Source organism: Anguilla anguilla, chromosome 19 (assembly GCF_013347855.1).
Source record: "Anguilla anguilla isolate fAngAng1 chromosome 19, fAngAng1.pri, whole genome shotgun sequence".
NCBI classification, from domain to species: Eukaryota; Metazoa; Chordata; class Actinopteri; order Anguilliformes; family Anguillidae; genus Anguilla; species Anguilla anguilla.
This window is the reverse complement of record NC_049219.1, coordinates 12218292-12232069: the sequence shown is the minus strand read 5'-3', so window position 1 is coordinate 12232069 and position 13778 is coordinate 12218292. Positions and strand designations below refer to the sequence as shown.

The 13778-nt window shown below is 47.1% G+C and overlaps 1 protein-coding gene across 1 annotated transcript; it reads right to left on the bottom strand.

Moving 5' to 3' along the window:
• Nucleotides 1-1929: 1929 nt before the first annotated feature.
• dyrk2 (dual-specificity tyrosine-(Y)-phosphorylation regulated kinase 2) lies at nucleotides 1930-13492 on the bottom strand. The gene is made up of 3 exons (XM_035402246.1): nucleotides 12912-13492; nucleotides 11986-12119; nucleotides 1930-7099 (listed from the first exon to the last, which is right to left on the bottom strand). Exons 1-3 carry the CDS (start codon nucleotides 12970-12972, stop codon nucleotides 5510-5512), a joined length of 1785 nt encoding a protein of 594 aa, XP_035258137.1. The 5' UTR covers nucleotides 12973-13492; the 3' UTR covers nucleotides 1930-5509.
• Between the last annotated feature and the right edge of the window lie 286 nt (nucleotides 13493-13778).

Here is a 13778-nt window from a genome sequence, read left to right as displayed (position 1 = left end):
GGCGTGGCACGAGAGTGCCCGGCATCCACAAGGCACACCCCAGCCCATGTCCACGCACACTGGCGACTAATTTGCCTTTGAAAATACACCTTTGGGGTGTATTTCACAAAGCAGGATTGCTGGGTTGGCTTAGAACAGCTTTCCTTGTGTCAGTCCAAGCTCCACATTTGGGAGGGTTGCGGGTTTTACTCAGTGTAGTTATCCAGCAAACTCGGTAACCCCCTGGTGTCTGTTGAAGAGGTTCAGAGGATATCCTCAAGCTCACAGGCATGAGCCACAAGCATTTTTGGGGAAAAAAAACCGACGGCATTGAGAATAATGAAAATGTTTTTATATTTGTTTAAGGTAAACTCAGATTTAACTGATTTGGACTTTCTTCATGGTTAGTGTTGTTATGCATTTTGCAATGTTGTGTGCTGCACTATAGATTGGACAAAGAGGAATTTTCAAGGGAGCGGTTCCAGCTGACATAGGCCTGTAGCTATTGATACACACAGAGATGACCCTTGGCTTTTTGCACACTAGTCTGCTTGTTGTGCCAGATCGCCTGTATCACTTATATTGCGCAGGGGCTACCAAGTCTGGCTTTGAAGGTCAGGTGTATACCGGTGCCGTTTTCAGTCTTAACTGGATGTGCCACTTGGACTTACAGTTCTGTACATACCCCACCAGTATAGATGAGCTCACTCAGGCTGGGTTTATCTTTCATTCTGCTCATTTTTAATTGCTGAGATTTGGGTTACAGTTGGGTTTGGTTGTCCGGCTCACAATCTTATGGTAATATGAGCCGAACCAGTTTGACTCACTGGTGTGAGATAATGTGGTGGATTCCAGAGGCGTACTTTGCTAAAATCCACCGATCAGGTTACTACTTCCAACAAATTACAATCTTGTTTAAGTGGGGTTCCAGTTGGTGGTGGTGATTCAAGACAACTCAGCAAGAGACTTATAATACTGGCTAAAAAAATGGTAAAACCAAGAACATTTGAAGAATTAATGTAAATCGTTGTACTTTTCTTGTACATTTTTTGGTATTTAGCAGATGCTTTTATTTAGAACGAATCTGAGTTGGCTCTAATGTTGCTTAATGAACTAACACGGGAAGACTTTATAAGACTAGCTATAACCCTGAGATTTGAGGAGCTGCCCAAATGCACTCTAAGTCAGCAGGAGTGACATGTCAAATCAGCAGCAGGGGTTGAAGGGCACATATTCCTGGTCCAGGGCCATTGGTGCTCCCCACCCCCATGTTACTGAGCAACCAATTTGATTCCCAGCTGCCTGAATGGGCAAAATCAGGCAGAACTCAAGAGTTCAAATGAACTGCCTTGATGCCTTCATCCAGCTCCCGCTAATGAAGCTGTCACAGGCGTGACGGATGGGCCTCCGGTCAGGCTGCAGAATCTGATTGCTTCAGAGGAGCAGAAAGCTCTGAGGACCTCCCGAGTGGCGGCTCAGGTAGAGAGGAACCGCCGAGGTCTCAAAAGGACATGCGGTTTCTGATTCCACACGCCCCGTGCGCCAGGCCCGGGAACAGACCACAGCACTCTGCAGCTGAACCGTGAGCGATGGCTCCTGATTCCACACGCCCCGTGCGCCAGGCGCGGGAACACACCACAGCACTCTGCAGCTGAACCGTGAGCGACGGCTCCTGATTCCACACGCCCCGTGCGCCAGGCCCGGGAACACACCACAGCACTCTGCAGCTGAACCGCGAGCGACGGCTTCACCGAAAGTCCCGGGCCGTAAGAATTATACCGCCAGCCAACAGGCCGGTATGGCGCATCTGGGAAAATGTCAGCTAAATTGTATACAACAGTGAACAATGAAGACAATAATTCTCCAGGCCCTTATGTCTTTTGACCGAGCCAAAATAAGCGTGTCGACGCTGTATCGTCTTGCTGAAAAGAAACCACGTCAAGCACCGTATTCTGTAAAGAGATGGGACATTAAACCTTTTTTTTTATTATTAATATTTTCTGGCCACAACAATAAATTTACAAATGATCACTAGAAAAAGTTTATACTTCCATCAGCTGTACAATACATACAGTATCAGTAAAACCGGACGCTGAATTTAAAACCCGCTACAACGACTGTGTAGTGTCTTCAGCAGCATTTGCACCCATTTCACCCAGGAAATAAACATTACATACATATGTACACATCCACATTAAATCCATAGCAAATTCCACGTATGTACAGTACACTTCATTGTGGCAGAATACAAGCATCTTAGTTTAACTCAGTAAAATTGTTTCTTTAAAAAAAAAAAAAAAAAAGGCCTCAAGCCTCTCAACTGTGAAGATGGCAGAGAACAGCTGAGCTCAGGATTCAGGTCTAACGTTCTGACAAAAAAAAGGTAGCAAAAAGGTACAAGCTTTCAAAATGGTAAAATGTCTACCAGATGCTCGCTTCTACTGCAACTTTGCTAGCGTGTTTTTGTACGTTGGGTTAAACCTGGACTCCCTGTGGACTGGTGGCTGACAGAACACACTGCTCTGCAGGCACATCCAACAGCGCCGTGCTACATTGTTCACAAACTCTTCCAGGTAGTGTCAGAAATAGGCTGTACGGCCCGACTGCAAAATGGCCTCAATGCCCTTCTTATCGTTTTTGATTGAAGACTAGCATTCGCCAAAAATGGCCCTGGGAGGCTTCTGTGCGCCTCTCAAGCTCAAAAGTTAAAATTCACTGGCTACTTTTCCTCATCACCAAAAACATAGAAAGGAATGCACTTTGGTACTTACCAAATGCCCTGGGTTTTTTTCTTTAAAAATCACAATAAGAATATCAGAACAGTCTGAGGTAAAATCTTAAAAAGTTTTTTTTTTTTTCTTGATCTAGTCATAAAATGAAGGAAAAGTTACCTCTTTGATCGTTTGATGTTAAGACGATAGATATTGCAGTGACAAAGTCACTTTACACCCTGTGAAACAAGTCATTGCGGCTAACTTTGTTTTGTTTATTCACTGTTACCCAGGTGGCTGCAGTACTCCCCTCAACACCGCTTACCCAGTCTGTGGTCTTTTCCATCACAGAAACATCCCAGCAGTCTGGCTGCTGCCCCCTAATCGCCATTTTATGGGTAATCTGTGGGTTTTCCTCAAAAGCGTACGTGAGGTACGCCACATCTATATGCCAAATGCGTCATTCTCCTAGGAAACGAGGGGCAGTACTGTGAAGTAAGAAAAGAATGGCATTGATAACCGAAGGCACATTGTTTTAAACCTAAGGGCACAATTCCTCCTTACTACTACAGCTAATTAATAACAGCAACAGTAAAAGCTGACACAAAAAGCCTGTTGTACTTCAGTATGTGTGCGTCTGCAACTGGCTTTTTTTTTTTTTGGTGGTGGGGGTGGGGGTGCGGGTGGGGGGTGGAGGGGGGGGGTGTTTAGCAGGGCGGTGCCAGTAAGTAGCATGTGCAACACTGGGCCAACAGGCAGAAAGAGGGTGGGGTCCACAGCCCTGTCTTTCCCCACAGATGGCTGAGCCCCGCCCATGCTCACAGGTGTCTCCCCGACAAATGGGGAGTGTGACTTGACAGATTCCTTTCCTTCTGAATAATAGAGGAGCCTATAGCTTCAGATAATGCTCTCCTGAATTAGCTTCTCACATACCACGCTCCCCATGGTTACTAACACAAAACACTCAGGTGTCTTCTTGACTCTTTCCAGTGGTGTAAGTCCTTATATATTATCTCTTCTTTGAGAATCATTCGTAGGAAATAAATTAATACATTTTCTACAAAGCTTTAAAAACAATTCGGATTATAATTTTTTTCTAAAAAGGTGTCAAAATGCTACAAAAAACTCCAGTGGGTGCCTTAGAGGAAAAGCAGAGGTGCTCCTCTATCTGTTTCTTCATTGAACTACTGTACAGGATACAATGCACTGACCAAGTCATTCTTTTATACAGGTTCTGGGTTTAAAAAAAAAAAGATGTGTAAAAGAATTTTGGGGTGTCAAAGTAGCATTTTCATATACAATACCTGAAACAATCTTTTGGCCTTCCAAGGGAACATGCTCTTAAGTGTCTTAACTTGCCAAAATGCTTACAAGCCCACTTGTATATTGCTATATATACAACGTTAAATGCAAGATATCCGACTTATGCTACAGTCAACTGGTGAAATAATTTAGCAGTGTTACATTCAGAATCAAGGGGACAGAGAAATCGGGCCGTGTTTCCACTGTATTACTTCCACCCATTCCATCCATTTCTGGGATGCGAACATGGCGAAAACAAATTCAAATTCAAGTTTTATGCAGTTGTATGCAGTCTCCAGCTGTGTTGTCCATCACACCCCAGCATAACATTTACTTCAACCGTCTCAAAGCAGAATATCCTTACATCACAGGATCCAACTCCAGGATGCTTGAAATATACGTAGATATGTTGCATTTGCTTGTAAGCCACTAAAAAAAAACAGGAGCAGTATTCAAAACTATTCTGTTCCATACTTCTAAAAAAGAATATAAATACCTTTATAAAAAAGGTAAAAAGCACCAATTTATTTTCCTTCTGACAGAGCAGATTTGTGTCTAAAACAGCCCTGCAAATAAACGGCAATCAGGAAAAGGTCACTACAAAATTGTATGTATAAATACTATATATAAATATCTGCTCTGTTCCTCTACTCAATAACACCATGACTCCATCCTCAATGTCACAGACAGTGACCCGTAGAGATAGGGTAAGCTTGTCCTCTCCCTTTCCCTTTCTTTCTATAAGGAATGTGAAGAGAATTTTAGGCACATACCTTGTCTGTTATGTAAACATACTTTTTTTTTTTGCATGTTTCTCTTTTTCCTTCTATTGATAACTTCTGATGCCAGCCCAGCCTTTCTCTTTCTTTTTTTGTCTTTTCCCTCCCCCGTTTCTTTCCCCCCGAATTGTCAAGATTCTCTTCCGCACGCTAAACGACGCCGTCTTGCAACTGATGTCAACGAGGCACTAGAATCTTCCACAACAGGCAGCTATGAATATGCAACGGTTTGCACCAAGCCCTAAAATAAACGCTGTTTAAAATCCATTTTCAACCTCATTGACATGATATCACTCACAGGATATGCAAAGATAAAAACCCCTCAATTCCATTAAGCAGTGGACACCAAGCTCATTCCATTGTGGCCAGCCACTCCATTTTATGCTTTTCACCGACGTGACGTGTGGTCTTAATTCTGCACGGGCTTCATAATGCGTTGCGCCAAACTGCATGAATGTTGGTGACCCGCAAAATTGCATACAGTTGGAAAACCTAAAAGCATAGTTCCCTTATTCTGCCATTTCTAAAAAAAAAATTTGTTTTTAAATATTGTCAAAGGTGCTACAAAGCCAAAAATCATGTAGTGATTATGTATTACAGAAAAAAACAAAATCCTTCACACTTGTAACTTCAGTAATGTTCAGGTACGGGGGGGTGGGGGGGGGGGGGTCAATGAACCTATTATTTCATTCAGCCTTCTAAAAACAATAAATTACGGGACAGGACACACATCCGGGTTCAGCTGACTAATTTTGGCAACACTGTCCTCTGTTGGATATTCCCATTGGCGTCCGTCATCTGCGCCAAGTTAGTCCTCAGCTTGGCGGCTGAGCCCGTCGGAGGTAATTTGGAAATGGACGTTATAGCACCAGAGCCCTCCGTGAGGCGCTTGACGGAGGTCTTCTCCCCGGCCGGGGGCTTGGGCAGCCGCCTCCGGAGCCAGGGGTGGCGGAGGGCCTGGCTGGGGGTCATGCGCAGGGCCGGGTCCCACTCCAGACACTGCTTGAGGAAGTCCAGGAAGAGGGGGTCGTCGCAGCCCTTGAGGGCCGTCACCCACTCCTTGCTCCCCGGCGGGCCCCGAAGCTTGCCCCGGCGCGAGCGCCCCCCCGTGAGCGCCGTGGACCCGTCCGGCAGAGTGGTGACGGTGCAGTACCGGGGGTAGCCCTTGGAGCTGACAAAGTTTTTGGCCCTCTTGGACGCGTCCAGCAGCTTCTGCGACGGCATGCCCAGCAGCTCGATGACGCACGCCAGCTGGTCCCCCTCGTCCTCGCCCGGGAGGAGCGGGTACCCGGTCAGCAGCTCCGCCAGGATGCACCCCAGGCTCCACATGTCGATGGGCATGCCGTAGCGGGCGCCCAGGATGACCTCGGGCGCGCGGTAGAAGCGGGACTGGATGTAGGTGTAGACGCGCTGGTGCTCGTAGCAGCTGGAGCCGAAGTCGATGACCTTGATGCCGCTGCGGCCCTGCTGCTTGAGCAGGATGTTCTCGGGCTTGAGGTCGCAGTGGATGATGCGGCTCTTGTGCAGCGACTCCAGGCACTGCAGGATGGAGTGGGCGAACTTGCGCACCAGCGGCAGGCTGAAGCCCTGGAACTTGTTCTTCTTGATGAGCTCGTAGAGGTTCATGCTGAGCAGCTCGAAGGTCATGCAGATGTGGTTGCGGAATGTGAAGTTCTCCAGCATGTGGATGACGTTCATGGCGGCGTCCTTGTCCTGCTTGCGCAGGTGCTCCAGGATGCGGATCTCCTCCGCGGCCTGCCGGTGGAAGCGCTTCTCGTTGCGCACCATCTTCAGCGCCACGTGCTGGTGCGTCTTGTGGTCGTAGGCCTTCACCACCTGGCCGAAGCTGCCCTTGCCGATGACCTTGAGCACCTCGTAGCGGTAGGCGATGTGGTCGTGGGGCACGTGGATGTAGGAGCCCTGGTCGTCGTCGTAGCCGCCGTTGTTGGAGCCGCCCAGCACGCCGGGCCGCTTCTTGGCGTTGGGGCCCGCGAAGTAGACCTCCGGGTAGTTGAAGATCTCGTGGTGCTCGAACGCCGTCAGCTTGGCCATGTACTGCTTCATGGCCTGCTCGGGCGTCATGGGGAAGGGGCGGGGCTTGCCGTCGGAGGACTTGAGCGAGGCGGAGCTTCCCTGCCGGCAGTGCCCGCTCTCCGGCGGTCTCTCGGGCAGCGGGATGCCCGCGCGGCCCACGGGCGTCAGGCCGTTGGGCTGAGTGGTCAGCACTGTCCGTTTGTTGCTGTTCTCCTCGAAGAGCTGCTGGACGTGGATCTGCGGGTGGCTCCCCGTGTGCAGGTGCTCGTTCATTGTGTGCTTATTGCCTCCGGCCTTGAGAGAGAGAGAGAGAGAGAGAGAGAGAAACTGCTGTTAGAACAGCCTTTCCAAAGATCTGTGGCAAAAAAACGCAGACTGGGCACACAGCAAGCAATATTACCAAGCTTTAATAAAAATTCATTCAGACTTGCAACACTGCACCGGGTGGTGCAACATTTCTAAGGCCTGTCATTCTGAACCGCAGACAAAAACTTAATTGTCAGAGCCGGCTGCTGGCAAAAACAATCTATGCAGACTGCAACAAAAAAAAAAGTCTGTCTTAAGTGTTTCAGTCTTATTATGAGACTTCTTGAGAGAGTTCTTTTCTCTCAAATAGAAAACATCAGCTCGTTTTAAGTTATTTTTTGCTTGACAAGTGAAATTGTCCTGACCCCTTTGACAAATCCTGAAATGAGTCAAACACGCACCCTATTGGCAGGCTTTTTGCCTTATTTAGCCAAAAACTATTCGAAATAAGACTTGGAAGTTTAAATATAAAACTAAAGCGCTTGTTCGGATCGACTTTTTTTCAGTGTACAACCATCCCTGGGCCACAGAACTCAAGTTATTTTTTCTGAGACATTTTAATTGTACAGTACGGTTATTTATGTTTCTGCAGCGATCGGAAAAGAACAGCGCTCCCCCAGCTTCTATACGTGCATCTGTGCTCTGCGTTTGCCGTGTGTTAGTTCTAAAAGTGACCCTGGCATCTGTGGCATGCGTTTCCCAAGAGCCCGATTCTACTCCGCGTTATGCAACGCGCGCTGAGAGTTTTATGGTAACGGTTTGGAAAAGGTCTGCCTTTTCTGCTTGAAACCAGTGCCAGTGCAAGCTGTGGAAGTTGCAGACTAGGTTTTTTTCGTGTTTACAGAACGCGAAACTTGCATTTCCTGCTTTCCCGAACGTCCTATTTCCTGTCCGAAGCTCGGGTTTCCCCGATGGCGGCGATTGCCTCCGCGTCTTGTTTTCACTGAAACATCCTGTTGCTTCAGCCGGTGGCACAACCCTTTCCTCATTCTAATCACCGTACTCGAAAACGAGGGGGTTTGAAACCCCCGGCAACCTGCTGCGGCGGGCCCTGCGGACGCCGCTGTCGCGCTGCTGCTCCATTCTTCTCGTTGGCACGCTCGTTCGCGGCGCTGCGTACATCGCGTCTATTTTGAACCTTCGGCGGGGCCGACGTCCAGCCGGTACGTTAGCGTTAGCGCCCCAGCTCTCGCTGCTCAGAGCCGGGTTCGCTCAGCTGACCGGAAGGCAACAGGCACGTAATGGCTCCCTCTCTGTTCAGGCTTTCAGGGGCCGGTTTCACAGAAGGCCTCAGATCCATTCTGTCCTAGTCATAAATGCAGTGACCGCCCCCCACCCCACCAAGCACACCCTCCCCAATACAGTGCGCCCGCTACTGCTCCTATTTAAGCAGCAAGGTCATAAACCACCCAGCCACACAATGCGAAGCATGTCACCCGGTGCGGGTTTCCACACTCTCTGACAGCGAAGAGGGGAGGGGGCTGCTCAGAGACGCATCCGACGCACCCAGCAAACAATGGCCGGATCGTCCGCTACCGCCGCAGCCCGCGCGCGATTTACTTTTTTGGATTCCAATCGAAAGCGAAGCGCTTGCACGCCTGAGGATGTAAAGCAGCGAGCCAAAATGGAGGACGCGCACCTGAACGCGCAGCAGAGGAACAACAAACACGCGCTTCCTGCCATTGTGAGGAAACGCGTGCCCTGGTCTTTGAGGGGCCGGCCTGAGCGCTGGGTGCAAATCAGGCTGGAATGAAAAGGCCGCTTTGGTCCCGAACTCCACCAATCAAATGTGACTAAGGTTTGAGTCTGAGGAAAGGAGGTCTCTGGCAAACAGCCGGACTGGACACCGCCAGAGCTGAACAAAGACTCCGGCCTGCGCTCTGGGGGGGGGCGTGGGGGTGGACTATCGTTCTAAAACACCTTGCGCTGCTTCGTCCCGTGGCCGCCGGGGTGCAGCGTGCGCGGGCAAACGCCTCCGAGTCTCTCTCTCGCAACCAGCCCCGGTTTCGCTTCTCCTCAGACAGCTTCCTTAGCCGCCGCCGCCGCCGCACGCGCGAGGCTCGCGCCATTCAAGGCAACGTTCCGATAAACCAGGACCGAGGTTAACCGAGGACAGCGGATCGAGGACCGCAGACGAACGGACTAGCACAAGGAAACGGTGGCAAGGCACAGGGCAGAGTGTAATATTTTCTGTGTAAACCCCCCCCCCCCCCCCCGCCCCCAAACCGGTCCCCATGGCAACGAACGGACACCACGGCCGTCTGGAACAGACCCCAGAACGACCGAAAGGGGCAACGAGACGAGGCCACCTCTCGTACACCTTGACGGTCCTCTCTCTCTCTCTCTCTGTCTCTCTCTCTCTCTCTCTCTCTCTCTCTCCAGCTGCGACACCTGAGCTGACAGCTGTGCTCAGAGGCTGAATTAGCCCACAGTTTTTTCCACTAGGCCTGACCTTGCCACCAACATATGCTCCGGTCAGGAGTTCGCTGCTTTTGTTGGAGACTGAAGGGCACTGGGAAACCTAAATTTAAAACACTTTAATGGCTGGAATTTTCCCCTGCGCTTGTCATTATGGGGCAATGACATAAAAGCATTCAGTGAAGGCGTGAATGCGTTCTGACCGTTATTTGCTTTCAAATCATTCCAGACAGAGATTATTAAAGCAGGAAACAAAGCCAAATACTGGCCATTTGATATCCTTTTGTTCCTGCACTTTTGATTACATGGTGTTAAAATTGTACGATTAGGACCAATTCAGGGTGATTGGGGAAAAAGCACACCGGACATACTTAACTGCACTTATGATTCACATTGATTGGGCTAAGCAATATTTATCAAATGCCAAAGAGTCATTAATTAATATGTAAACAAAGTGAAAGTGGAGACCATCATACCACTGCATCGTCACATTAAGCTCGATTTGTTGCACGTCTGAACTCTTGACTGTGTAAAAACACAATGTCTACTTCGCACAATTTCCTTCCGTTTCATTCGAAGGGACCTCACTTCCTCCGAAAAGCTCTCAGCCTCCGACAAAGACCGAAAAATCAATAGGATGCGATGCTGAGAGATTACATTCGGCCAGGAGAAATGGCGTGCAATACAAATTAACTTGCGGAAAAATGTACTGGGAAGCCCTGGAGACTCCTGCTTATATTCGTTATTTGTGCTCTGCATTTTCGGTAATCAATTTCATTGGCAGAAAAACACCTGAGGCCTAGTCAGCTTAGCTGTATATATAATGTACAGTAGAGAGGGGTGGTGGTGGGTGATGTGATGTCATACTTTAAGCTGGTCCATTTCATGTGCCCTGGCACAGACAACTCATTCTAACACCCTACACGAGTATTACCGAATGAATGCTTCACTCAAGCATGGGCCTGTGACTGATTTTCAATTTTGAGAAATCAACGGCAGGAAATAAATTCAATTGAATTAATTGGTTATTTTAAGTCTGAATTATTTAAAAACTTGATGGTGTATGTACAGTGAACAAGCATCCTTTTCATTTGAATGGCGACATTCGGGTGTGTAAACAGCACTCCCCTTTCCACAAACTAGACTGATTTTATCGACTTCGAGAGAGGTGCCAGTTAATGTTCAAACACACCGAACAAACTGATAAATTTAAACACGCCGTGCATAAATGTTGACGCGTCTGCGATAGGTAAGCTTCACGTGTACTTACTAAGATCAGAGAGTGAGATTGCATGGGTGAGTAAACAGCTAAACCTATCTATTTGGTGGAACCTTCATTGGTGCTATCATCATGTTTAATATAACACCAACATAATATTTAGTACAACACCAGAACAAATCCAAAATATTTAGAACGGCAAAGGAAGTCGATAAAGGTATAGTAAAAAAAACAATTAGCACTTACATTTCCGATCATTTAAACTGTTTACAGAAGCACTAGTACTTACGGCAATACACCAAAGATACATTACATCTAGTTTACGATTACATGCACGCCATTTACTACTCTCTAATTTTACCATAAATAAGCCATTCTTAACGTCAATGACAGGAGGACTGCGTGCGCATTAGATTGCTCATTGCTCGGTGGGCTCAGTTCACCCATCCCCCATTCATGTCAGCCTACCAACACAATACATTAACCTGGGCCTGCTGCCTTTCCTTCGTGGATCACCTCGCAGATAATCCAAATCCTGATTTTCTTTATATATGTCGAATTCATTACACAGCGAAATTGAAAGAACAGAAATCTCCACGGTATTTTCGGTAGTCAATGGCAAGTAGATTACTGCACATTTAGCCTAACTAGTCTTACCAGTGCAATGACAGATTATGTTTAGCAGACGTTACATAGCCTGGATTGCAAATAGACGCTGTTTAGCCTACGTTATGAAGCGAAAAACCTAGTGATATAGATTAATGCATGTTGCTTTGGAAACAATGGAATGCTGTCATATTCATAATGCGTGTAACTGGTTGACAATCCTCTCTACAGCAGTACAGCATTTCTGGCTAATCTATAGGCCTCACGTGACAATAGCGGTGACAATTTGTCTCCAAGCACATTATTAGCTAGGACAGCTAGGTAACAACAACGACAACGAAACAAAGAGGTCGCTTGGTGCACGTACACTCGTTTAATTATGAGGCGATAAAGTAACGTTTACACTTAGCCTCTGTAAACTGAATCCAAAATGCACATGCACCCCCCTTTCAAGTCTGGTGTTACTTTAAAATGAAAACGACATTTAATCTGCTTTTATGTGATGGCCCAAAAGATGCAGCATTCCCTAAAAGGATGAAATGTTTAACTCCAGTGGAATAAATCGTAATTCTCCTATAGCCTACATGTAACATTCGCTTGTAATGTTACAGGCTTTTAATGTACTTCATACCGTTAGTGAGTTGGTGTTCCTGAGGGGTGGTAATGTGACGGGTGATGTCGGGTCGGTCCCTGCTCCGGCCCGTAGACCCCCAATTCCGATTCCGGGGGAAGACTGTACCTGGCAAACCACTTCACCCCCCTTGCCTATGAAAAGATCAAGAAATTCAGTTATACTGTTGACATGCTAACGCAGCTATATGATATTTACTATTCACTATGGTTATAGATAAGCTTGCAACATACATCTGGCATTAGCATCACATATTATCTTATTCTTAGAAAGGCGTTTTAGGTGTAAATCCAAGTAAATTAGTAACAGCAATACTATCTCCAATCCTCATGTTGCCATTAATTTGGACGAGATGACTGACTAATCCAGCCAAATATGGAACCGATAAAACGGGTTCCATGCACCGATAAAACGGGTTCCATGCCCAGTTGAGCCATTTTAACATTGTAGCCTGCTAAATCGAACTCAGAAATAACAAGACTGCTTCTCATGTAAACTCATTTTAGTTTACCAGGGACATAACCAGTAGGCTATACTGAAACGCCTTTAAATTCCATCGATCTTGCAAAACAGAAATGTCTGGTTTACAAAAGCGCTTAATGGGAACATTTCAGGTCACTGCACCTACATTTCCAAGAAATACTTTTGCGCATAAAGGGAAATTATAAACCACCCATACAAGAATGTATGTTGCAAGCTAGGATACCATACCAAAATCCCAGTTTGCAACAGTATATAACTAGCTCACACTAGAAGGAAAAATACTGGATTAACCAACGCTGCATGCACGATATAGAGTAAAGCCGAGATAAGTAGCTCGTGTAGCTAGCTAGCACCTCCCAGTATACCCTAGAATCGAGATATAGAACAGCTTAGAAAAATGCACCCGAAAGGATTTACGTTGCCCCTGTCTCTCAGTTTCTTACCAGTTGGGTAGACAGCAGCGCAGGGTTTCTTGGTTAACATGGCCGCTGGAGAGTCACACATAGAAAACCCACTTCAGAATCTCCCCTCCTCCCTCTCCACACTCTGATCACCAACTCTGTTACTCCAATCAGCTACATCCAGACTTGCATTCTCAACCTGTGCCGTAAACGCGGGGACAGCTTCCACCAACACCACCCCGACAGTCTACTACCATCGCTTGGAAACGCATGAAACAAACGAAGTGCCTTTGTGGTCAAAATCCGTAGGCCTACTAAAATCGTTAATGCAACTCCACACCTTCAGCAGTCGCAACGTTCGAGCATTTAACGTCGTTCTGTCTCGCGCACACTCAACATGCATGGTCAAGCATTCCCAGTCGGTCGTGTAGGGCTCCTTATCTTTCTTTAGCTCTCGTCTACCTCTCTCCCTCCGTTAATAATGGTCGTAGAACGTGGTGGGGTCTGTTGCCAAACCAGACTAAACTCGCGACGCAGAGCGCGGCTGCGGGAGGGATTTATCGCAGAGGTATCATTTGTCCCGTGCAGAGGAACAGCCCACCCATTATTTCTCTGAACATTAAGTACTGTGTTCCGCGTTCGCAATCCATGGTGTACACACAGTGCCCAATGGACGTTTGGTTTTAGCAAAACGGGGGCGTTCATGTTCTCACAGTTTAAAATGCCAAACAGACGTGGAAAAACCTAGAAACATTCTTCTTCACACTCAGTAAAGAATCCATCAGTTTCTTTAATTCTTCCTGTTTGACCTCCATTGGAATGGTGGCCCTTTCCCCCTCCCCGTCCTTTAAGGAAACTATTATTATTATTATTATTATTATTATTATTATTATTATTAATAATAATAAT